The sequence below is a fragment of the Notolepis coatsorum genome (assembly GCF_963971535.1).
Source record: "Notolepis coatsorum genome assembly, chromosome: 9".
NCBI classification, from domain to species: domain Eukaryota; kingdom Metazoa; phylum Chordata; class Actinopteri; order Aulopiformes; family Paralepididae; genus Notolepis; species Notolepis coatsorum.
Window position 1 is genome coordinate 127,817,434 of NC_140173.1, and position 27,589 is coordinate 127,845,022.

Below are 27,589 nucleotides of genomic sequence, written 5' to 3' on the forward strand. Positions count from 1 at the left end.
GTTTCTCATTGATGTAATTAACAGTGTGTGGTTAACGTAGAGTCACAGCAATAAAGGTAAACAGTTCACAGTAAACAAGATAGTGTACATGGTTCATGCATTCAATTACATCACAGCCAATAAGATAGTGTACATGGTTCACACCGTAACTCTCCAAGAGTCTATCCCATGACACTGACATAGGACTGTTAGGATTGGGGGTGCTGTGAGGGTGAGAACGTAATTTGCAGACAGGGAAGAGAGGAGGCAGAGACGGCAGGATACATGGAAATATATACAGACTTTACTGGGACGACGAAACAATACAAAACAACACTGAAGGGCACGGGAAAACACAGATGAACGAAAACAGAATATATAAACTACTTACAAGACTTAAGAACATGACACAAGGAACGGAGAGGCACGAAGGGCATGGGAACACGGAGGAGTGAGGGTAGCAAGGAGGGTACAGGAGACAATGACGCCACGAGGAGGTGATGACAATCCACACTTAAATACACAGACTAATTGTAATGAGCAACACCTGGTAGAAGCCAGGCAACAACCTAGAATGCAAAATCAAAACACACAGGAATAACCTAACCTAGACACAAAAGACATAATCACACATAACAACCAGACAGGGAGACGACATCAAACACAGACAGGGATGGCCCAAGATAACAAATAATTAGAAATTAATTCTATTACTTTGAACCAACACAAGATGGCCGCCTGCACCATCAGGCTTAGGTCACTAGAGGGAGGTAGGGGACCAATGTCAGGAGGGCCGGGCCTGGGGACGTTACATAGGACTACTGATATAGTCACACATTTAGCGTATTCACACATAGATAATTCACACAAAACACTAGGCGTAGAGTCATGTTTCTGGAAGTCCTGCATTATTAGAAGTCACTCCAGAAACCAACTGTGCAATAGGAATTTTCCCCAGGAAAGATAAAATAACACATACTGGAGCGGCTAGGTGGCGCAGCGGACATTGCGCTCGTCACCAACGCAAGAGACACCGGGTTCGACTCCGGCTGTCGGCGTTGCCTCCGGCTTGGGCCAGCCGCCATACTAACTCAATTGGCAGAGTTAGCCGGTGGAAGTCGATGGGTGGTAATCTGGACGTTGTGGACAGCGACTCCTACAGGTCGGTTGGGGACGCCTGCACAGCAGAGACAGGAAATAATTACTAACCTAGGTTTTTCGCCTGTAGCTGAAGTTGTGTGTTCATTATTTCAATTGTTGAACAATTGAATGACAGGTGTTATTTTGTTCTGATGCTTTTCATTTCACTGGCTGATCCACCATACTGCGACATAGTGCTCATATCTTTGTATCTAATGTTGTTCATCTAACTATGTTATGTTTTATTATGGCGTAAAAGCCACACAGGAAAGGATGTTGGAAATTAATCGTCAATTTATATACTGATACAACATATGAATATTTACTATATTGTGAAAGTATAACCTTCTATTTTATCTTCATTACAATAAGGCCATGAAAAAGATTGTTCTGTGTGCAGAAAGTACCAGCATGTCTCCAAATCTCTGTACCACAACCCAATACAATAGGTTCATAATAAGGCACTGGAAAATGTGCCCGACAAACGTACACACACACATGTATTCAAACAGAAAGTGACAAAAGACACTCACACACACATTCAGGCTCTTACATAGACAATAATTATACACATAAGAACCATAGACACGCCAGTTGTACAGTAAATGACCAAGTATGGCTTTGTCAGTATTCCAATGTACAGTGTCCCCCCCCCCCCTACCCAACCCCCCCCCCCCCCCCCCACCTCCAATGTACAGCCCCCACCCACCCACCCAACCCCACCCCACCCACCCAGCCTCCCCCAATGTACAGTTTCTACGTCAAATGTATATACACTCTTTTTCTGGACACTTTTTGTATCACAAACAGTACTGTATTTGCAAATCTGATATGTCATAAATGTATAGATGTAGCAGTACTGTCTATCTGTATGTCATGTATGTCATATATGTTATGATGAATTGAAAATGGGGGACCCTGATGTAAACAAGACGAAAGCATTTCTCTGGTCTGCATCCCCTTAACAATTGTATGTATTGAGCTGTACTGTACTGTACCCATTCTGCAATCTGTTAATAAACGTTTCAATCAATCAATCAATCAAACCACCCACGTATAAGACACAGACCTAGACATAGGACCCAGACAGAGCGAAAATACATCCACGTCATTAGGTAAAAAATAGACCAGCATCATCACAAAATCAGCACGCACACAGGAACATTTTTTTCTTTGTGGCCATCCAGATACTGCAGGTACAGTGTACTGTATATTGAGGGACAGCAACACTGTTTGGTCAACTAGCTTGCTTGCAATTGGGATCAGCATGGTTCATTGAGAACTCTGTCAACATTAAACCTTAATTATATATCAGTCTATGAAATTATTCATTAATACAAAAAAATATTAGTTTTCATTAGTGGTCAACCAATTTTCCCATAATGTTGCCGTATTCCTTTAATTAATTTTTTTAGTTATACTTTATTAATCATAGTGGGGAAATTATTCCTTACACACACAAAAAAGTAAGCACGCACACGTACACACAACTTGCACTTTATACAGCCGTGTTGAAAGCATCTAGCAGAATGGCTCACAGTATGATGCCCAAGGCTCTGTGGGGTGATTGATTTGGTCTGGAGGTGGATGATGCAGTGATCCCCTGCTGAGAGTTAAATGGCTTCCTCTAACTTCTCAAGGAGAAGCTGCGGTCTGTAGAGATACTGTAGGATACACACAAACCAAACAAAACCACACACACACACACATCACGGCTATACATTTAGACAAGACACAGACACACACATACACACACAGACACATACACATGCATATAAACAGACAGACAGACAGACAGACAGACAGACAGACAGACAGACAGACAGACAGACAGACAGACAGACAGACAGACAGACAGACAGACAGACAGACAGACAGACAGACAGACAGACAGACAGACAGACAGACACACACACACAGTGGGGGGGGGGGGGGGGGACACAAAGCTCTGAATGGTCAAAATAAAGTTGTTATATGTGTTACATCTTCAGTATTGAATCCAAATGAAAAACACTCTTATTGTCAGCAACAGCCTTACAGAGTCAGTTGAAAGGGGCTGGAGGTTAGTTCACACACACCGGGAGCTGCCTCATACAACCACAGACTTTTGGCCATCACAATATCACAATATGGAGAGTCAGAGTTCGTGACCAATGTCTGATGCCCTCCCATTTCCATCTCATGTGTTTCCTTTCCTTTTTTTTTATTGCATACTTGTTTCCAATAAAGAAGAAAGAGCATCCTTAAATAGGACCTGTGTGGACGCCGGTCAGCTGATCTATATCGTAATGACTGCAGGCTATCAGCAGTAAAAACAGCGTTACTCTTTATAGTCGTGTTTATAACCCACTAGTGATAAGACATTTCACTTCCTGTCTCCCTCTTTCACCCACACACACACACCATACGCAAATCACATTTTAATTAAACACACACGCACGCACACATGCACGTGCGCACACACACACACACACACATTCTCTATCTGCAGTGCTACATTGTAAAATACAGTACTACTACACAATTTAACGAGACAGCCACTTTGAAGGAAGTGAATTTGTTTCCTCTATAATAAAACAATCAGTACGTTCTGTGTTTAAAGTCTACAAAGTCATCAACGGGGGGTCGTCGTGGGGGTTTCAGTGGGTCCTCTGCAAAATGAGGAATAGTTAAATTTCACTATTATTTAATTCACTAGAAGTTACTTAGCAATGTGTTCTAGTCTATCTCCCTTATACCTGCAGCTGTGTTGCAGGCGTTACCATAGCAACAACACTACCAGCATTTAACCATCAGCCTGTTTGACCAACAGTATCTCATAGTCTCCACGCAGCATCATGGTAGTATGTTGGTCGTTTCAGGTTTACTCTACCATGGTACTGCCATGGTAAAAGTCATGTATCGCCATGGTACCACTTTTGTACTTCTTCTTCGTCGTCGTCGTCATCATCAAACCTTTATTTAAATACTTGTAAGATCATTAAGGTTGCCTTAAGGTGATACAACCAGGTGAATAGGCAAATATTAGTTTTTTGGTAGATTTTGAGATTTTCTTAAATATTTTGCTTCCATAACATGTCTTATTTCAAACTAGTGGCAATAAAATATCGAAAACACACAATTAGTTGTTTATTTTACTTAATGTTGTCTGATTGTGTCCATAAATTACAATTACAATACAGAACTTTGAGTGCATTTTCCCAAAAAAAAGTTTTTATGCGTTTTTCTTACACGTACAGTAAGAGATGAAATATCATTTCCCTAGCACCTATACACACAATACGTTCCAAATTTCTTCCTATCTATACCCCGCTTACAGAGGGGTTTGTTAATATCATTCATAGCCTGATTTATAGTACATTTATACAAAAAAACCTGACAAATTCCTGATTTATGGGATGATAAAAAGACATAGCCATAATCCCTTCTGGACAAAAGTTCATTGTGTTATGTGTCAGTGATTCTATTCCTGGCCATATATGCAAATTAGTGCATATCTAATTAGGTAACGCCTATTTTGCATATATAAACATAAAATCTCAGAAAACTTGCAACACATTTTTTCTTAGTTGTTATGTACATAACAAACTGGGAAAGTTTCATAGTGATATCTATTCAAATCTTTTTTTTGCCTATTCACCTATAGGCTTTCTCGCCTTAATTTCCAACGATGACGAGTAAACAGACAGTTAAAATAAATAAGACAATTAAAAGTAGTAACACAACAAGATAAAAACTATTTATTATATATTTTAAATATTATATATTGTTGACAGAGTCAGCTATGGGGCGACAATAATATGTTCATGAGGCATGGTTTCTATCTTTAGCCATTAAACGGCATGGTTTATTTCACATTGGTACACAGCAGTACATGAGACATCCTTCTCTTATGAGAGCGACGGTGGAAGAGACAGAGGGGGAGTCGACGTCTCCTTTTATACCTCTATACCTGGCGGCAGCATTAGCAGCTCCGCCTATAGCGCCCTCTTGTGGAATCAGTTAGACACAGTTAGACAGTTACTTAGTTACTTGCAATCATAAATAGCCTCTAACTTTAACATATATATTTATATTTTAAAAGCTATTTTAGGGAGATCACCTAAAATACAAGATAAAAAAAGAGAAATCAGCTACAGTTACAGATCAATACACACAGTGATTAGTGATCATGGCTTTGAACTGTGCGTTAGAGGTTGGAAGAGAACTGATCTTTAAAGTGTGCTGAAGGATGTTCCATGAGTCAGGAGGGACGGCCTCAACAGAAAAGGCAGACAGATAGGGTCCAATGTAAAGTTTGTTCTTATAGAGCCACCATCTGGCCAAATGGCACCACATTCGACACTGCACTGCACACCCTTGGATTCTCAGCAATATACCCACCAAGTGTGAAGTCGATCAGATGAACGGTTCTCGAAATATGCGTAAACTTTGTTGTTATAGCGTCACCTTTGGGTCCAATGATGGATAGATTTGCCCGGACCCACAAAATCCAGGAAAAAGAAATGGTTGTTTCTGAGAATTATGGTTCAAAAGTTAAATGCCAAAGCGTTAAGTACGTTATCTTATAGGACCAACATCTGACCAAATGGCACAAAATTCGACACTGCACTCCCCTTGGTCCTCGACAATACACCCACCAAGCGTGATGCCAAAACATCTCTCTGGCTGGCCTGAGACTTCTTAAGCCCAAAAATTTTTCTGGCTGGCCTATCATCCACCCTCCATCATCCAACCTCCATCATCTAACCTCCATTATCCATCCTCCAACCTCCATCCTTCATCATCCAACCTCCCTCCTCCATCCTTCATCCAACATCTATCCTTAATCCTCCAACCTCTATCTTCCATCCCAACAATCACTCAGCTGCTGCTATACCTGCACATATGGCTCAGAGCACACTTTGTTCAAATGAACAGACACACTCCACATTGAATGCGAACTCCAGTGTTCCTTTAAGACATATGCACATAATCGCACGCACGCACGCACGCACGCACGCACGCACGCACGCACGCACGCACGCACGCACGCACGCACGCACGCACGCACGCACGCACGCACGCACGCACGCACGCACGCACGCACGCACGCACGCACGCACGCACGCACGCACGCACGCACGCACGCACGCACACACACACACACACACACACACACACACACACACACACACACACACACACACACACACACACACACACACACACACACACACACACACACACACACACACACACACACACACACACACACACACACACACACACACACACACACACACACACACACACACACACACACACACACACACACACACACACACACACACACACACACACACACACACACACACACACACACACACACACACACACACACACACACACACACACACACACACACACACACACACACACACACACACACACACACACACACACACACACACACACACACACACACACACACACACACACACACACACACACACACACACACACACACACACACACACACACACACACACACACACGTCTGAGATGAAACAGAAAGCAGACAGGATCAGTCTCTTCAGTCGGGCAGCTGAAGGGGGAAGATAACTTGTAAATAACTACATGTTTTATTCCAGTATGAATAGTATAGCTGTGGTATTCAGTGTTCTATCAAACTCATATGACAAGTTTTAATAAATTCTCCCTCCTAGAGGATTAACAACTGCCTCTAATTAACAATATAAATTAAACAGAGTAATAAATCATCATTAATGATAAGTATTAATAAACATTAAACAGAGTAACAAATAATAATTAATGATAAGTATTAATAAACATTAAATAGTAATACATCACCATTAATTAGTATTAATAATATTAATTAAACAGAGTAATACATCACCATTAATGATTATAAATAATATTAATTAAACAGAGTAATACATAATAATTAATGAGTATTAATAATATTAATTAAACAGAGTAATACATCACCATTAATGAGTATTATTCATATAAATTAAACAGAGTAATACATCACCATTAATGATAATTATTCATTTAAATTAAACAGAGTAATAATACATCACCATTAATGATAATTATTCATATAAATTAAACAGAGTAATACATCACCATGAATGATAATTATTCATGTAAATTAAACAGAGTAATACATCACCATTAATGAAAATGATTGTGTACGTTTTGAAGTAAAGGACACAAGAAATTGGGCTGGAGTAAAATGACAGCTCTTTATATTTCTTATGGGTTTTATATGGTTAACAAACATACAAGCCTTGGCAGAGAAGAGCCATAATACTGTACAGAGAGTTTGGCCAGATTTGACTACTAATGCCATGAAGAACTAAACGGTATAGGCTATAGACTGTAAATATGTAACATTGTAAACAGGCGCTGGCATAGCACACATTTAGTCTAAAGGGACAGTACACTGAAAAGAAAGGCAAACTTTAGAATCACAGTAGAATCACAGTTGAACATGTTACCCATCCATAGGGGGCTTAGCACCAGTCATATAATGACGCATTCGGAGCCAGTATATGCCGAGAAGTCAACTAGCTAGCCGGTGTACACTGTGGTGGCTGAAGCCAAAGCAGTAGGCAGGGGCATCATGCAAAACGAAATTGTGGCACAATTAGAGGGGGTGATAATAAATGCGAGCACCAAAATATATTTAGGGTGTTTTCTTGTTCCGTCTGGCACCTCTTAATCAGCCTCTCTCCCTCTCCTTTGCAACTTTGCATACATTCCTTTGCATAAATCCACATAAGACTATATCCACAGAGTTATTAATAAAGCCGCAGATGAAAGGAACCTGCCAACATGGTAATATCTGTATTTTCAAACACAATGCATAGGAAGCAGCAATGGTACAGATGAGACTGTGTTGACATCACATAGCAGCGTCTGCTCCACTGCCAATAAAAACTCAGACTGAGCAGTAGCCTAGTAACCTACTGATCACCCTCCTTGAAAGATCCATCCTCACCACAGCTCTAAGCACATATAACATGTAACCTACACACACCGATATACTGTGACTAGAAAGAGGGGTGTAGGATTTTCATGCCTATACTTTAACGTCTGTCTGCAAGACTCCAATACCTTTGTACTGACACATTATTTTTTTGATTGCAAGTTGATTGTTCTACTATTGTCGGCCCATGATCTTCTCCTATGCACCTGTCAATCTACCTGAAGATTTTATTATCTAAGATAAGATAAGATAAGATGTTCCTTTATTGATCCCCTTGGGGAAATTCAGGCTCATAGCAGCATGGGGGAAGGGGGGGGGGGGGGGGTAGAGGTAGTAAAAACAACACAAGCAGTGTAAACAAATAGGTCAATATAATTTACTATCTAACTAGCTGAAAAATATATTCACAGTATTCACAGTGTCACATGAGGTGCAGCCAGTATGCATAAGGTATTGTTATAATTTACTATCAACTGAATATACATTATTCACAGTATCACAGTATCCACATAAGGTGCAGTATGCCTAAGATAGTGTTGTCCTCCTTGGGTTCCTATAAGTCCCAGGTCAATGTCTGGCAGCAGTCGCTGCCCCCTGTTGTGGAGCCTGGAGGCCGCTAGTCGCTGCCCCCTGTTGTGGAGCCTGGAGGCCGCTAGTCGCTGCCCACTGTTGTGGAGCCTGATGGCCGCTGGTATGAAGGACTGTCCGAGGCGGTTAGTTGAGTGTCGGGGGGGTATGAGTCTGTGGCTGAACGAGCTTCTCATCTTGACTAGCTCGTCGTAGAGGGGGTGGTAGGGGTTCTCCATGATGGCAGCCAGCTTCCTTCTCATCCCCCTCTCTGCCATCACCTCTAGTCTAGGTAGCTCGACTCCCACCACCTCGACTATTTTATTGTCATTTATATTATCCTGCTTGTACCTGTACCTCCCCTCCCCATGCTGCTATGACACCTGCATTTCTCCAAGGGGATTAATTAAGGAACATCTTATCTTATTTTTATCTTAGTGCCTGTTCAAAAACGTGCCCAACTGCTTGGCCCCTGGTATGGCTGCTTGCAGCTTTCTCGAGAACCACTCGTCCAATTAACTTCACACTGCACTGTCTTGGGTCCTCAGCAATACACCCGCCATGTGTGAAGTCAACTAGATGAACGGTTCTCGAGACAGACATGCAGACAGACAGACCTTTCTTCTTTCCATTTTAGTTAGATGGTATACACATATTTCTGATTCAAAGAATGTGTGTAATTTGTTCTGTGTTTTATGGAGACTGGAGCATTAGTGACATTGATCCAGCATGACACACAAAAGATAAGGATGTTTCACAGTTTATACAAGAAATGTGGAATATCGTTCTACAGGTGTGCCAAAATTCTGCTCTTTAAAATATGATTTAATATGTCTTTGCTTAATTTTGTTCTGAATACATCTTTTCCGATTGCAAGAAGACGGTGTGCGGGAGTCCTTTTGTTCTATTAAATCATATTTCTAAATGTTATTTCTCCTCTCAAAAGGCGCTCCAGTTGCATCAACTTCCACTTTTAATCACAGAGCATCGCTGCTCATTAAAAAATTAACACATAGCTCACGTTGACTCCAGCAGGGGGCGTGGTACCCTGGGACACAGCAGGGGGCGTGGTACCCTGGGACCCAGCAGGGGACACGGACCAGTGTTTTCCCACCCCTTACTGTTGTTTTATCACAGTCTTGATTACTTGTTGATGATGTGATATTCAGTATGAACGTTCACGTGTTCTTATCGACTTCACACTTGAATTGTGAGTCAGTCAGGATAAGAGTGCTGGCTAAATCATAATGAGAGGACAAGGGAGGTTGTTTGTCTTTCACTAAAAAGGCCATCAAAGTGTCACAGTAATTAATTGTGTCTCCTTCTCCGAGCATGGATGCTTTCTCAGACACTGTCTGACACTGTTGGCCACTGAGCAACTCCACTGGAGCAGTTGGTGGTTAAGTGCCTAGCTCAAGGGCAGTTCAGTATTGAGGGACGGGAGTTATATATCGTATAGCATCGCGTCCCGCTCTGAGCCTTACGAGATACTCATATCTCCTGTGATACCTAATGTATCTCCCACGAACAAAAACACATGCACCCCACCTGTATGGGGCCCCGCCCCTTATGGTGGCCACCGCCCATATAACCATGACCCTGGTCATGAAACACCCTTCCTCTATTTTCGTCCCAGCGTGTTGGATGCGTGCACCATACGAGCTAGCGGAATGAAAAGATTAAGGGAGATTAATAATGTTGGAAGCTTACCGGAGGTTGCTGGCCCCTGGCATCTTCGACGCATGTTTTCGGCGACACGACGGGCCTGTGATGTTCCTCGTTTGATGACTGCACATCGAGGTTCAGCTGTACAAGGCTGGCTGTCGGGCCAGCTTGTACTCAGGTAGGCCCTGTGTCTTCAGGCATGGGTATTAGTGTTAGTAATGCTGGTTTGTGTTGTTAACACAACCTTGTTGTGTGTTGGCGCCAGGGGCAAGATGGTTTGGTGAACGTTCTCTGCAGGGAACGGTTTCCAAGCTGTCTTGGGCGTGCTGCTAAAACATCTAAAGCTATGCTAACATGCTATCGCTACTGCCGCATGCTATCACTACTGCTAATTGCTATGCTGTTTTAATGTCTCCGCCGTGAGATGTTGTCACTCTCCCGCCTCTTGCCCGGTTCATCAATGAAGGTCAGTCGGTAGCTGTTGTGGGGTTTTGAGTTCTATTTACCTTTTTCGGGTAAATGGGTTGACAACGGGGTAGGTCGTGGCTAGGTTCTAGCCAGGTATTACCTTGTGTTCCGGCGGGGTTTGTTGAACGGTGTTCCCATCTGGGTTGGCGTCGGGTAGTGGGGCTATGGGTCCAGCCGACATGGTAAACATGTTGCGTGTCTGTGCACAGGCAATTGTTGTCTTGGGTTCCACATTGCCTGGCGTTAGGCTGCAGTAGTATAAGGGCAGGGCCGCTTGGGAGAAATGTGAGGCCCTGTGCGTTTTTAGACGCGAGGCCCCCCATCTCCTGGGGCGGCCCTGTGTAGGGGGCTATTGTTTCATTTTGTCACTCTGCTATGAGAAGGTCTGTCTTGCTACAGCTTTCTCTCCTCTCAAACCATTCATACTGACGGTCAATCGGTATACTGGGGGAGTAGTGCGGGGGGGGGGCTTTGTTTACCTTTTTTGGTAAATGGGCTAAACTAGGGCTGGTGTTCTGTTGTGAATATTTTGAATGAAGACGGGTCTGGTCCGTCTCCCCTTAAACTTTGTGTGTATGGGTTTGCTCATTCTACAGTTTTTGTGGTTTAGCTCTTTTATTCATTTAACCTTTTCATGGTCCACACCACAGTGGAGGGTGCTGTTTGCAATCACCACTGGTGCTCCATGTTAACGTCAGTCCTTTGTTTTTGATATATTGAAACAATGCCCCGCCCGGCCGACACCATGGGTCGGCCTGGCGAGTGGCTGGTGGGCTGTTAAGGCTTGTACCGCCACGGTATGGAATTGGCAACGATTAGAACTGTGTTCGAATTGGTGTTTTTTCTATTAAAGAAGTGGTGTCTGGTGGAGGGGCCTTGAGGGCCGGCCGACGTCGACACATCGCGCAAGGTTGTTGACGTTATTAGCTTTGACCCAGCCGCAAGCTATAACCGCTCAGGGTTCCCCTCTCCGCAGGGGATTTTGGTCTTCTGCTGGAGCGCGGGCGGTATTGTCCTAGGCCCTACACCGCCTCACACCGCGCAGCCAGAAGAAGAGAGAGCACGGCCTCGTCAGCGGCGATGACGGGGCCCTCGACAGGCGGCCATGTTTCCCCCGCCAGTGGTGCCCTGGTTGGAGAATCGACAGGGTATCGTGAGGCCGACAGTCTTGGCGGCCGAGGGATCGGCCATTTTGGGTGATTTCGGTGTTGGTAAACCACTCCGTCGTCATTTTGCCGCGAGCAGCCCGCTCCCCGTTCAATCCTCTCTCTGGTATCCCCAGAAGCGGGGCTCTGAGCGTTCTCCTTTGGCTGCGGGCCGCGAACCTTCATTGAAGCGTATGCGGCCCCATTCTTCGCTTCTCATGGAGACAGGGGCTGACACCCAGTTGATGGCTGAGCCTGGGTCTGTCCGTGAGAATGTTGTGCTGTCAAGCGGCTCCCACACCTTGAACTGTGTTGGTTGAGCCTGGTGTTACGTCTGTCAACTTAAGTGTTGTCAGCAGGGGGGCTCGAAACCTTTTGAGGCACACAGTGCGGGCTTCCCCGGCCTCGCCTTCGCCAGGCCAGGTATCATGTTGGTGCTCCCACTCCTGGAATATTGGCAAGTGGTCGCAGCTCACATGGTTTGGGGTGGTAGTGATATCACTGCAGGGCTACGGTGTGTAGGAACCCATGGGGGCCTTACACCTTGCATGTCCGGCTGCAGAACAACTCCTTCAGCATGTTCTGGAGGGGTGTTCAGTGGGGGGGCTTTTTTGATCGGAAGCCCCCCGTATCAGACAGGCCCTTTTCTGTCGGGGTTCCCCCTTGGGTGCGATTGCCTCGTGGGTGGTGTCAGGGTCAGGTGTTCCGACACGGAACGCGCTCCTCGCACGATTCCAGGGTTGTCTTCGCACAGCGGGGGGGACCGGGCCAACTATCTACAGTTCCTGGCGGACCTGCGCCACGTGACGGCGGGTGCGTTGGGAGTGTCGTCACATATGGCTACGGCAGTACCATATGTCGAGGTAGATGGAGAGAATGGTGAGGCGGGGACTTGTGTTTACACAACCCCACCCGTTTTCAGGTTTGGTACAGACCCTGTTGTCGGGGTCTCCAGCAGGGACAGCTCTGGTCGACGAGATCCAATCTCTGTGGACGAAGCATGCCATCGTCGTGGCGTTCTCCTCCCGGTGTTCTCTGCCCGAGAAGTCGGGGGGGAGGGGTGTAAGACCCAGGCTGGACCTGTCCCATGGGAAGGTTCAGCATCTTTTGGATCGTCTCCTACCTGTTGAACACTGTCAGGTGGGGGTCTGGTTCTCCTCCATAGACCTGTAGGATGCGTATGCGCATCCCCGATCTTCCATCCTAGGGCTTACCTACGCTTCCTTTGCAGGGTTAGCGTATGAGTACCAGAGGCTGCCGTTCGGTTTTCTCTGGCTCCCCGCATCTTCACCAAGTGCGTGGAGGCCGCACTGGGGCCTCTGCGTCATCCGGGGTTACGGAGTGTTCTGCCCTGATGACGTTCTGGTCCTTCGCGGTCAAGGTGGATCGTCAGGTCTCGTACCAGGCAGGTCTCTACCAGCCTGGGGTTGCTGTAGACTGGATGTAGAGTATTCCTCTTCCCAGTCAACGGTTGGAGGGCTATGGGCATCCATCTCGGAGCGTGTTGTCAACACGCTCGGGAGGTTCCGTCCTAGGACGGTTACGGCGCTGTCTCACGTCGCGTTTTCACCGACGCCTCCCTCGCTGGTGATGCGTCGGGCCAACGCAGTAGGGGGCAGCTGGCAAACCATGCTGCCCGGTCTGCGCTACGTTCAATGTGTTGGTGTTGAAAGCGGTCCTTCTGGTCCACAAATGGTGTTGATCAGGACGGACGATACGACGTCAGTGTCGTGTATCGACAGACAGGGAGGAGTACGCTCCCCCTGTCTGCACCAGGCGGCGGGCGGCTGGCTATGGGCGTCCTCCATCTGCGCGGCCTAAGGGCTCCCCACATCCCCGGCAGGGAGAATGTGGGTGCAGGTGTACTGTCGCGGGGCGGCCCTCATCCTGACGGGTGAGGATTGCGTCTGGACATGGCCAGGCAGGTCTGGGACCGATGCGTGCCGCCAGGGATTCTTCCCCATACATCTGTTAGGTCAGTTGTTGGGACGGGTACGTTGAGGGGCGCAGGTTCTTGATCCTGATGGTGTTACCATCTGGAATGCGCATGCTCCCTCCACTGTCGCGCTTACGCGGGCAGATGACGTATGTTCCAAGTGTGGTGTAAGCGGGGGGCCAGGACTCGGTCTCCTGCCCCCTGGTTGCTGTCCTTAGTTACCTCCAGTCTCTCCTTGATAGACTGTCGGCTTCGACGGTGAGGGTATATGCAGCAGCTATATCCTCCTATCATGAGGGGTTTGAGGGGATGTCTTGTTCAGCCACCCTCTTGTGAAGCGTTTCCTGCTTGGCGCTCGACGCGTTAAGCCGGTGCAACGCTCCTTGGCTCCGACTTGGGATCTTCAATTGGTCCTCGGTCGGTTGTCCTTGGCCCCGTTTGAGCCGCTCGAGCGGGCGCCGTTGGGACAGCTGTCCTTCAGGACCGCGTTCCTTCTGGCTGTCACTTCCGCTAAACGCGTAGGTGAGCTCTGTGCTCTCTCGGTACATCCAGAGTGCCTGTCTTTTCGGACCGATTGCGGTGTCACTCTGCGACCTAATCCTGCTTTCGTGCCTGAGAATATCCGGAGTTCCTTCCGCTCCCGGGATATTGTGGTTCAGGCGTTTCGTCCTCCTCCTCACACTGGTGAGTTAGATGCAGGCCTTCACCTGTCATGTCCAGTCCGTGCTTGGGGATTTACCTCAGCCGTACTCAGGATTTCAGGGTTACCGACCAGCTTTTTGTCTGTTACGGTGGGGCTCGTGCTGGTAAGGCACTGTCGGAGCAGCGCCTGTCCCATTGGTTGTGCGAGGGTGTTACCCTCTGCTACACGCTGGCTGGGCAGGATCCCCCTGGGGGCGTCAGGGCGCACTCCACTCGTGGGGTGGCTGCCTCTGCCGCTCTCCTGGGTGGGGCCTCGGTGGAGGCCATCTGTGCTGCAGCTTCATGGTCCTCCCCGGGCTCCTTTGTAAGGTTTTTCCTCATGGACATGACCGGGGGTTCTGTCTCCCAGGCGGTTCTGGGGTCTGTGGCCTTTCCTGCTTCCCGTCCTTTGGTCGGGTAGCAGGAGTGTATGGGTATGGGCCGCAGTGTGTTGAGTCACACGTGGTTCCGCCTGTACGGTGTGTTCAAGGGGTTCTGGCTCCCTCTTGTTCGCATTCAGGTGGAGTTGACTGCGCCCCCCCTTCGTTAGGAAGGATGGGGTGACAGGGCTCCCCGCACCCCTTGATGTGGGCTTACGGGTCCTCAGGGGGTACATCTGTCGGGTCTCGCGCCCGCTCTTCCCCATTATCTCGTAAGGCTCAGAGCGGGACGCGATGCTATACGATATATAACGATAGGTTATGTAGATAACCTAGTTATATTAGTATAGGCTAAGCGTCCCGCTCTGCGCGCCCTGAGTTCCCTCTTGAGGGATCTTTTCCTGGGACGGGTTTTGGCGAGGAAGGGTGTTTCATGACCAGGGTCATGGTTATATGGGCGGTGGCCACCATAAGGGGCGGGGCCCCATACAGGTGGGGTGCATGTGTTTTTGTTCGTGGGAGATACATTAGGTATCACAGGAGATATGAGTATCTCGTAAGGCTCAGAGCGGGACGCTTAGCCTATACTAATATAACTAGGTTATCTACATAACCTATCGTTATTCATTCACTTCCCCGCCAAGATTTTCCCTGCCGGTCCGGGGGATCGAACCGGCGACCTTCCACCCGAAATGTATTTGGTCAATACTATGTATTGCAGTCATAGAGAATTGTGGGATATTCGTGGATATCCTGAAGAAGAATGTTCTCAGTCAACCGAGGTTTGGATAATAACAAGGTTTATTAACCAAACAGATAGAAATATATATAGTACATAGAGAGAATGGCTGAGGCTCTCGCCCCAGGTGATCAGCTGAAAATGACCCAGGTAAAGAGACCCGGATTCTGGTCGGGAGGAGCCCTATATAGTTAAAAGGGGGGGATGTGGTCCCATTTGATAGGTCAATTGGGTGGGGGAGGGGCACACAGGTAAGGGGACACAGGGGAGGGGAACGTCTTTACATGATGAGGGCATTATATTATTATTCCACAGAATCCCCCCCATTATACCCTCTATGAGGTGCAAGTTCAGCCATAGACCCCTCACCCCCCCCCTATGAGGAGCTAGCAAAGATGTGGAGCACGTTCAACCATAGTGTTACTATCAATACATGTGTCTCACCTGTCCAACCGACCAGAACCTCACCATCATCACCTTTTTATTTGATCTCGTTCTTTACCTCTACTCTCGTATTTTTATTATAATTTCTATGACCATGCCTGTAGGTCCCCTCCCCGTCCCCCGTGCTGCTATCACACCTGAATTTCCAAAAGGGGATTAATAAAGGAACACCTTATCTTATCTCATCTTTAGTGCCCATTCGGAACGGGCCAATTGATTGGCCCCCGGTATTGCTGCTTGCAGCTTTCTCGAGAACTCATCCAATCAACTTCATAGTCAATACTGCACTTTCTTGGGTGCTCAGCAATACACCGAGTGTGAAGTCAACCAGATGAATAATTGTAATAATAATAAACTTTATTTGTATAGCACCTTTCATACAGAAACTGCAGCACAAAGTGCTTCACAACAGAAAAGAAAGACGGGCATAAAAAAAAATCACAGTTTTTCACATTAGGATCTAACATCCCAACAGGCTTGATTCAGTTTTAAATAGACATTAATAACAAGTGTAAGATATGAATGAATGATCTAAGAAAATCCAAGGACAAACATACAGACAGACAGAGATTCCTTCCATTTTAGTTAGCTGGTACACCTCATATTTCTGATTCAAAGAATGTGTGCAATTTGTGTTTTATGGAGACTGGAGCATTAGTGACATTGATCCAGCATGATGACACACAACGCTTACAAAAGATAAGGGTTTTTCACGGTTTATTCAAGAAAGGTGGAATGAGGGAATGTGAGGATGTCGGAGACGGGGCTCGTTAAGACATGCTAGTGCTCTTGTCGTGTGCAGCGCCACCAGAAGGAGGCTTGCAACCACATCCGGGTCCTGACCAAAAAGATTTAGGAAATCAATCATCATAAAGCATAATCCTTCATTACGGGTGTTATTGATAGTCACTCAGTGGAGACGATTTTGGTCCAGGAGGTCAAGGATTGGTCCAGGTGAAAGGTCAGAGGGTGTAGAGGTGAAAGGTCAGATGGTGGTAAAGGTGAAACGTGTGACATGTCGGTACTCCTCACCGGGACGCAGCAGAGAGTCAGGGAATGAGACCTGGACAAACAAACATGCACACACACACACACACACAGAAGAGACCAGAGAGGGTAAAAGTCATGACAAAATCAATATAGGCTACAGATTTAATTAGATGACTGCAACTGAAATTACATTGTTGTACAGCAACATCTACTGTATATTGCATGTCCAGATATTATCATGTCCTGTTTTAAACCACAGCCTCATTAAAGATGGAATACTCTTTCTAAAGAGCTACATTTAATGATGTTTCACATGAAACAAAAATAACTTGTAATGTGTATTTTTTTCAATATAAGACAAATTCAATATAAAAACCATGAGAGAAGCATTAAGGCATTGCATCATTATTGTGAGCATCTCAGAGAATATTAAAACCTGATGTGAAGTGAGCTCACTGGTCTGACCTGGGACCAGCGCTAGGTGAACTTGTGTAATATACTGTATCTCCTTTCTGCAGGGTTGTAAGACAAACTTGATGTTGCTATGTTTTTTTGCTGTCTTGGTAATCTCATAATCAAGATTCTTGTATTAACGTCAAGTTATCTAAAAGCTGTGCAGAGGAGGCGTTTCAATTGACCCGTCTCAAACCCCTCCTTATTTTCTTGATTCTCCAATCACAACTGTTGCTTCCCTCTTTGTTTGTCCAAGGGAAGCAACGGTTGTGATTGGAGGAACAGGAAAAGAGGACAGGGTTTGAGATAGGTCTATAGGCTTGGGTGATACTGAAATACCCCTACTGACAATATTGCTTTTCAATATTCAAGCATTTTGATTCCACCTTCCAATCAGAATTGATCAAGTGAACGGTGATGGACATATCGCTGTAAATGAACACTTCACCACATGTCTGTGGTCAGCGCATTATCTGCAGTTTGGTAAGTCATATTGCAAATCCGTTTGCTTAAACCTTTTCAGTTGCTGATTGTTCTGTTAGAATAGACTAAATTCAATTGTTTGTGCCTTATGGAGTTGTTTGTTCCTATGGGTTACCATATTTTACGTTGCGCAGATTGGAGAGCTAGGATGCTACTGTAGGATGGAGTTTAGTGTAAACGTAACAAGTAAACATGGCTCTAGCCTAAAGCTAACATTGGTTTCCTCGTTCTTGAACATAACAGAATCTATTTAACATTTCATTGAAATTATTATTCAACTGTATGGATAGAGACCACTTATTTCCCTAACGTTAGTAACTCCCCCTTCACAATGTGGTGAAGCTAGAGCGAAAGGGAAAGAGAGACTGACTATAGTGCAAGATTCACAACAGACGTTGCATAGGGCGGCTAGGTGGTGTAGTGGGCAAGGCGCTCGCCATCAACGCTGGAGACGCTGGGTTCGAATCCAGCTCTCGGCGTTGCTATCAGCTTGGCTGGTCGTTCATACTAACACAATTGGCAGTGTTAGGGGTGGGAAAGCTGATGGGTGGGTCCTGGGCGTTGTGGACAGCGACCCCTACAGTTCGGTCGGGGCGCCTGCACAGCGAGGGTAGGATCTGGAGGGAGGTAGTGTGACCTTCCACACGTTACACTCTCCCGGTGAGAATCTGCGCTGCCAGGCTGGCTGCCGGCTGGCTGGCTGCACATGCGTCGGAGGAAAGCATGCGACAGTCTCCGGCCTCCCGGACCAACAGTAGGGGGGAGTGCGCAACAACCAGGAAGGGGGTTGGGAATTGGCATAACGACTAACAGTGGGATGGGAGAAAAATCGGAAAAAAGGGAGGGGGAAAAAGATAAAAAAAAAAAGATGTTGCACAAATGAACATCATTCTGTTATCGGGGGCCGTGAGTGCCATCATCGTGGCCACGTGCACGATACGTAAACGATAATATCGTCCTATCACCCAAGCCTAGGTCCATTTTGACTGGTCATGTGTCGGCCGTGCAGGGACACACTGTAGGCCTACTGGAAACAACAAACTCCCCAGAAACTAATTAAATAAATAAAAAATCTCTCGCCAAAGACATAGCACCAACTCTGTCCCAATTATCAGTGTGTCCTTTGATATCAGTGATATCACTCACCAGCTTTATCCAGTAATTGACTTCCTGTGCACGAACTAGCGCAATACACAATTTCCAGCAAGAGCTTCTGGGTTCCTCCGATTATTATCTTGTTTTATTTGTTGTCTTGACTGAACCCTCCATCCCAACCAGGAAAAAAAAGGACAATTATACGGTGTCTTCTTGCAGACAGGGGAATTCAGTTTTGGCTCTTCACAGTCATTTTTGAGAGAGAGCAAAGAATGAAAGGTGAAATGTAGTGAACACTGGTTGCCAAGGAATTGGTTACTAGGGGTGAGGAGGGCCCCTAACTCCAAGGTGGGTGGGTGGTTCCTTTCCAGGAATATAGAACAATGGGATTAAAATGCAAAATCTACTGTAGGATATGGTAAAAAAAAAAAAAAAAAAATGATCTGCTTCTCACTTCCTGTGCACTTTAAAGTTACTTAAACAGAGCCAGCATTCAATACATGGTGTGTGTGTGTGTGTATTCTTTTTTGTTTTTGCACAGCCCGAGTCCTAACCCGACCAATTATCATAAATTGTCGGCTTGCACCCCGGAGGGCTTTTCCGGGCCCACGTCAAACTCAGGCTGAAACTGAGAAGACTACCCTTCTCTCTCTACCTTGCCACCCCTCTGTGGTTTGATATGTATGCAAATGACTGCGGCTCAATCTGTCATTTGCCTGCTCACTCTCACTCTGTGTTCAGCAGAACAATCCCATGCAAATGTGGTGTAACCTCTTTCTCTCTCCTCCCCTGCAGCCCCCCCCCCCTCTCCATCTCTCTAACCCTCTTTCTCTCTCTCTGTCTTTCCATCTTCCATCTCTCCCTCCCCACGCACTCTCCTCCTCTCTTCCCCTGTACCATGCCCTCTTTTCATCTCTAACCTTCTCTCTCTCTCTCTATAATTATATATATCCCGCCACTCTCTCTGTCCTCAGACAGGGGTCTGTGTTCATGTTCTGCTCTATAATTTAGTGCAGAGGCGTTTTAAGAGAACGCTCTCTCTCTTTGTCTTTCTCTTGTTATTTTTCTCTTTAATTTGTTTCCCTATTTATTCAGACTAGTCTGTTGTGGTGTATTTATTTAGACTAGTCTGTTGTGGTGTATTTATTTAGACTAGTCTGTTGTGGTGTATTTATTTAGACTTGTTTGTGGTGTATGTATTCAGACTAGTCTGTTGTGTATTTATTCAGACTAGTCTGTTGTGTATTTATTCAGAGTAGTTTGTTGTGGTGTATTTATTCAGACTAGTCTATTGTGTATTTATTCAGAGTAGTTTGTTGTATATATATTATGAATAGTCTATTGTGTATTTATTCAGACTAGTCTATTGTGTATTTATTCAGAGTAGTTTGTTGTATATTTATTCAGACTAGTCTGTTGTGTATTTATTCAGACTCGTTTGTTGTGGTGTATTTATTCAGACTATCCTGTTGTGTATTTATTCAGACTTGTTTGTTGTGGTGTATTTATTCAGACTAGTCTGTTGTGTATTTATTCAGACTCGTTTGTTGTGGTGTATTTATTCAGACTATCCTGTTGTGTATTTATTCAGACTCGTTTATTGTGGTGTATTTATTCAGACTATCCTGTTGTGTATTTATTCAGACTCGTTTATTGTGGTGTATTTATTCAGACTACCCTGTTGTGTATTTATTCAGACTCGTTTATTGTGGTGTATTTATTCAGACTACCCTGTTGTGTATTTATTCAGACTCGTTTGTTGTGGTGTATTTATTCAGACTACCCTGTTGTGTATTTATTCAGACTCGTTTGTTGTGGTGTATTTATTCAGACTACCCTGTTGTGTATTTATTCAGACTCGTTTGTGGTGGTGTATTTATTCAGACTACCCTGTTGTGTATTTATTCAGACTCGTTTGTGGTGGTGTATTTATTCAGACTAGTCTGTTGTGGTGCATTTATTTAGAAAAGCATGTAAAGTCGCTTTGGATAAAAGCATCAGCTAAATTACTAAATGTAAAATGTAACACACACATAAGATGTATGCATATACAGTACATGCAGACACAGACACAACATTTTATTTTATTTGTTTTGCAGATTGCCAGGGCCACAGATAGGGCATCAGATGAATGTCTGGATGGATGGATGCCAAGGTGAAGAAAACAAAACAACATCCATGCCAGTTTCTTCATATTACATAATGTACTGTATCTGTCTTACAGTTTCTTCATATTACATACTATATCCGTCTTACAGTTTCTTCATATTACATACTATATCGGTCTTACAGTTTCTTCATATTACATACTATATCTGTCTTACAGTTTCTGCATATTACATACTATATCTGTCTTTAATTTCTTCATATTACATACTATATCTGTCTTACAGTTTCTTCATAGTACCTACTATATCCGTCTTAGTTTTTTCATCTTACATACTATATCTGTCTTACTGTACAGTTTATTTATATTACATACTATATCTGCCTTACAGTTTCTTCATCTTAAATACTTAATACCTGTCTTACAGTTTCTTTATATTACATACTTAATATGTCTTACAATGTATTCATATTACATACTATATCTATCTTACCATTTCTTCATATTACCAACTATATCGGTCTTAGTTTCTTCATCTTACCTACTACCGGTATATCTGTTACAGTTTCTTCATCTTACATACTATTATCTGTTACAGTTTCTTCATATTACCTACTATATCTGTTACAGTTTCTTCATATTACATACTATATCTGTTACAGTTTCTTCATATTACATATTTAACTCAATCCACGCCAGACCTGATGATAGTCGGGTTAACTCGCTGACGCTTGGGCGCCAAACCCGAGTATAGTCAGGTTTTCATCGTTATTTCTTTTATTCGATATTTCCATTCATTACAGGCACACGGACATCTGGGTTAACATGGGGAATTATCCTGAGAATGCCAAAGTGCAATACCGGCCGCATCAACCCAAATGGCAGTATCGAGCACCCTTTGTAACCTTGTATCTTGGCCTGTGGGACGGCCAAATGTCTCGGGTTTAATTTTTCCTTGTCGGGCGAGGCGAACGGTTCTCCCGGTTCCATTGAAGCGCGTCAAATATCCCCGATCCATATGTTGTGGTGGATTATGTCGTGGACCAAATGGACATTGGATATACCAGATGGCGGTCAAACAATTGGAATATTATTTTTGGAATACTCCCGATCACAGGTAAGGACGATTTGACGTACATTTTTGCTCGATCCTGCAATGCTTTTATACCGATCGGGCTGATATGCATTTTTAGTGTTCAATACGAATGCCGTTACTGCCAATCAAATAATCAGAAACGACCCCCCCCCCCCACCCCTTTCATGCATTCATGATGGAACATAATACCTATGATATAGATTTTATTTCGGAATAATAGCGTGTACAGGCAAGAAACGACAAAGTCTATAGTGGAATTGACGTATACTGCCATAACTCAGCATTTCGTGAATTACCCTAGACCGCTCTAAAACCATACTTATATTCACCACGGTATAACACGGGAACGTATGGATGGAAAAATTTATTCTTTTTCACATATTGAACGATAGATTGGTGATGTCAAATGGGCCATAGTATTGTATCCATAGCTATAATATATAATATAGTTATAGCTAGACAAACAAGGTGATGCAGTCCTATCTTTTAAAGCGTGGCAGTGCTAGAGCGGGCCCCGTCTAATTCCCGGCAGTCAATGAGTTAATATCTTTTTTTTTTTTTTTATCCACTTTTTCTCCCCTTTTTCTATTTTTCTCCCATCCCAATTTAGCCGTGCCAATTCTCCCCTCCACTGTCTTGATCGTTGCTCTCATGTTCCCCCCACTGGCCGGTCGTAGGGAGGATAGAAGCCCATCGCATGTCCCCTCCAATACATGTGTAGGCAGCCTGTCACATCTTTTCACCTGCCAGCGCGGACTCTCATTTGGCGAGGAGTAACGTGTAGGAGGCTCACACTGCCCCCGCCATTTTCCTGTCTCTGCTGTGCAGGCGCCCCAACCGACCTGTAGGAGTCGCTGTTTACAACGTCCAGATTACCACCCATCGACTTCCCACCCGCTAACTCTGCCAATTGAGTTAGTATGACGGCCGGCCCAAGCCGGAGGCAACGCCGACAGCCGGATTCGATACCGGTGTCTCATGCGTTGGTGACGAGCGCAATGTCCGCTGTGCCACCCAGCCGCCATGAGTTAATATTGTTGTATTGTTCATGTATTGTACCTTGTTGACTGTTGTTGATATTGTTGTAGTTGTTCATGTACTGTACCTTGTTGACCGTTAATATTGTTGTTGTAGTTGTTGTTCATGTACTATACCTTTTTTACTGTTAATATTATTGTTGTTGTTCATGTACTGTTGTTGTTATCGACTGTTGTTCATTATTGTTGTAGTTGTTCATGTACTGTACCTTGTTGACCGTTAATATTGTTGTTGTAGTTGTTGTTCATGTACTATACCTTTTTTACTGTTAATATTATTGTTGTTGTTCATGTACTGTTGTTGTTATCGACTGTTGTTCATTATTGTTGTAACTGTTCATGTACTGTACCTTGTTGACTGTTAATATTGTTGTTGTAGTTGTTGTTCATGTACTATACCTTTTTACTGTTATTATTGTTGTTGTTCATGTACTGTACTTATTGACTGTTGTTCATATTGTTGTAGCTGTTGTTCATGTACTATACAGTACCTTGTTGACTGTTGTTAATATTGTTGTAGTTGTTGTTCATGTACTGTACTTATTGACTGTTGTTCATATTGTTGTAGCTGTTGTTCATGTACTATACAGTACCTTGTTGACTGTTGTTAATATTGTTGTAGTTGTTGTTCATGTACTATACAGTACCTTGTTGACTGTTGTTAATATTGTTGTAGTTGTTGTTCATGTACTATACAGTACCTTGTTGACTGTTGTTAATATTGTTGTAGTTGTTGTTCATGTACTGTACCTTGTTGACTGTTGTTCATATTGTTGTAGCTATTGTTCATGTACTGTACAGTACCTTGTTGACTGTTGTTCATATTGTTGTAGCTATTGTTCATGTACTGTACAGTACCTTGTTGACTGTTGTTAATATTGTTGTAGTTGTTGCTGTTCATGTACTGTACCTTGTTGACTGTTGTTGATATTGTTGTTGTTGTTCATGTAATGTACAGTACCTTGTTGACTGTTAATATTGTTGTTGTTCATGTACTGTACAGTACCTTGCTGACTGTCCTTACAGTACAGCACGTACACACAGTGAGCAACTCAATCAACCGGTCACCAGAAGTTGTTCATTTTTGATAGACGAGTGACCCGGGACCAAAATGGATAGAATGGTATGTCTTATCATTTTCACGAAAATGAAGGAAATTGTTTACTACTAGTACCATACCTTGTTGACAGCATCAGGCCAGTTCTGCGTCTCCAGACAGAAGGAACTGTGCCTCATGTAGCAAACCCCGCCCTTTCCTGTCAGAGAGCCATCCAGGAAGTTGGCCGTGTAGAGCTGGATGCCAGGTTGGCTGGTAGAAACCTCCAGGACGCGTCCACTGGCCCGGTGGCACACTCTTCAAAGAGATGGAGGGAAAGAGCAACGGAGAAAGACGTCATGATGACAGAGATAGTTTAGGGGATTTAAAAAAAATTAAAAAATGTAACCTTCTCTTTCTCCTATTTTTCTCTGATTTTCTCCCCGTCCCAATTAGTCGTTTTCCCCTACCTGGTTGTTGTACGCATGTTCTCCCACGAGTCGGTATAAGGGTGTCCTGATGTCGAACGCACGCTTCCTCCGAGACGTGCGCCGTCAAGCCAGTGACGCTCTTTTCACTTGGCAGCGAGGACTCTCATTGGTGAAGTGTAACGCGTGGGAGGGCACGCTATCTCCACCAAGTCCTGCCCCGCTTAGCAAGCGCCGAGACCCGACCTGTAGGCGTCGCTGTCCACAACGCCAGATTCCCACCCGCCAGCTTTCCCACCCCCTAATACTGCCAATTGTATTAGTATGAACGGCCAGCCAAGCTGGTAGCAACGCCGAGAGCTGGGCTCAAACCCAGTGTCTCCTGCGTTGGTGACGAGCGCAATCTCCGCTACGCCACCTGACCGCCCCCAAGTTTAGGGGATTTCTAAGGGAAGGGAAGGAAGGACACCGTTCACATATAATTTGCAACATTCATCAGATACAATATCTCCTCCACCTCACCATCAATCAAACCAATCATCTTGTAACGTGGCACAGGGCCTCTCTCCATCTAGGGCAGTGGTCACCAACCCGTCGATCGCGATCGACTGGTCGATCTTTGAGACGGTCCCTGTAGAACTTTCCCTGAAAATTATTATAATTTTTTTTTTTAGATCTTACCCCGAGAGTCCACATTACAGTTCTACTTTTGTTTTGATGTGAAAAGTGACGCTGCACTTAGCACTGACTGAGAAAGTACACATTACAGTTCTACTTTATAAAATGCTAATTGTAAATATGTTTGTCAATGTTAATAATATGGCAAAGTCCACATTACAGTTCTACTTTTGTTCTGATGTGAAAAGTGATGCTGCACTTAGCACTGACTGCACTGACTGAGAAAGTACACATTACTACTTTATAAAATGCTAATTGTAAATATGTTTGTCAATGTTAATAATATGAGAGTCCACATTACAGTTCTACTTTTGTTTTGATGTGAAAAGTGATGCTGCATAAGATGACTGCACTTAGCACTAACTGAGAAAGTACATAATAGTTCTACTTTGCCGTTTTAATGTTGGACCAAAGCATTGCATGTAATTAGAATACAGGCAAATAAAAGTCATTTAGTTTAAAGTACAATCTTGGCTGTCTTTTTCTCTCAACGCTTCAATAGGTAGATCTTGCCTTCACCAAAAAAAAAAAAAGTGATCTTGGGCTTAAAAAGGTTGGTGACAGGGGAGCTCCAGTAGCTCACCGCGTACCTCGAACGCTATTTCGGCGTCAGGGACAACCGTGCGCGTCACGGATCTGGGGTAGCGAGTTCGACTCCCGGACAAGCCGTACTTTCTCAGAGTGTCTTTCCCCCCATCTGTACCCCCATTCAACCTGTTTCTGTCGGTCATACTTGACCAGAAAAAAAAAAAAAAAAAAACGATAAACGCAAAAAGAACCAGCTGACTGGTCAAAGTAAAAAAAAAAAAAAAAAAAGAAAGGTTGGTGACCACTGATCTAGGGCGATGCCAGCAAAGATCCAAAGATCATTATCACACACGCGTACATAATATTAAATTATTGACAAATGTTCGATAAAGGTTTTGAGGACATTTAATGGGTACAGCAAACTGTCTCCACCACACTGCCTACACAAACAAACACACACTTCTCATTTCTCCCACCTGGCAGCAGGCCTCTCAGCCCATGCACTTCCAGGTGATGCCAGACAGAAGTTGTGGTCAAACCCCGGTCCTGGAACTTCCTTCAAGCGAGGGCCAATCAGCACAGACCTCCTGAGGTCAAAGGGCGTACCTTCCACTGCTCTGACCTCTCCTGTGGAAGAGTAAAAGAGCCGACGCATCAGTAGCCTTGATACTCTTGTACACTGAGAGGATAGGAAGGTAATCAACCACACGATCATCATCACAGCTTCCAGGCAATAGCAAACCAAACATATTATGACATCATCATCTCAACATTAGCCTAGAAACATAAATTGTACCACAGTCACAGCAGTCGTTGTGCGCTGTGATCCGAGAGGCCCAGAAACCAGTCCAGCTGAACTTGTGTTAAACTGGTCAGTTCACCACAGTGCTTGAGGAAACACAGTAGCTTAGTTTAGACACCATCGTCAAGTGTTCCTTTATTAATCCCCTTGGGGAAATTCAGGCATCAAAGCAGCATGGGGGATGGGGAGGTACAAGCTGGAAAGAGTATAATAATACAAGTAGAAATAATACTATAGAATAAAATAATATATACAAATATAAATATACAAATAATAGAATAGCACAGAATAGTAATAATAGAATGGCAGTATATTCTATTGATAATAGTATACACGGTATGTAGTAGTAGTAGCACACTGCGCCAGAGTCTGTGCAGTGTTTAGTAATTAAGAGTCAAGACAGTCCTAACATACTTCTCAAGTTCTCCAGCTGTTAGTTCAACTATTGGCAGCAGTCCATGCCCACGTTTGTGGCACCTGATGGCTACTGGCACCAAGGACTGGCAGAGGCCATTTGTGGTGTGGGGGGGGGGGCGCTACGGCTGAACATGCTCCTCATAGAGGGGGTGGGAGGGGTTTTCCAGTATAGCGTCCAGATTTTTCCCTCAGCCACCACCTCCAGTATGACCAGTTTGAGCTAGCCTTCCTCACCAGTTTGTTCAGTTCGTTAGCGTCTCTTGAGTTGATGTTACCCCCCACAGCGTACACCATCACC

The 27,589-nt window shown here is 44.6% G+C and overlaps 1 protein-coding gene across 1 annotated transcript in view; it reads right to left on the reverse strand.

The window, feature by feature from the left end:
- Positions 1 to 16,570: 16,570 nt before the first annotated feature.
- galm (galactose mutarotase) overlaps positions 16,571 to 27,589 on the reverse strand; it is a 44,771-nt gene continuing 33,752 nt past the window's right edge. The window contains exons 6-8 of the mRNA XM_084321392.1: positions 26,549 to 26,699; positions 24,582 to 24,756; positions 16,571 to 17,204 (exon numbers count right to left, since the gene is read on the reverse strand). Of these exons, the coding sequence (XP_084177518.1) occupies positions 17,127 to 17,204; positions 24,582 to 24,756; positions 26,549 to 26,699 (404 nt within the window). The 3' untranslated portion in view covers positions 16,571 to 17,126. The remainder of the gene's footprint in view (positions 17,205 to 24,581; positions 24,757 to 26,548; positions 26,700 to 27,589) is intronic.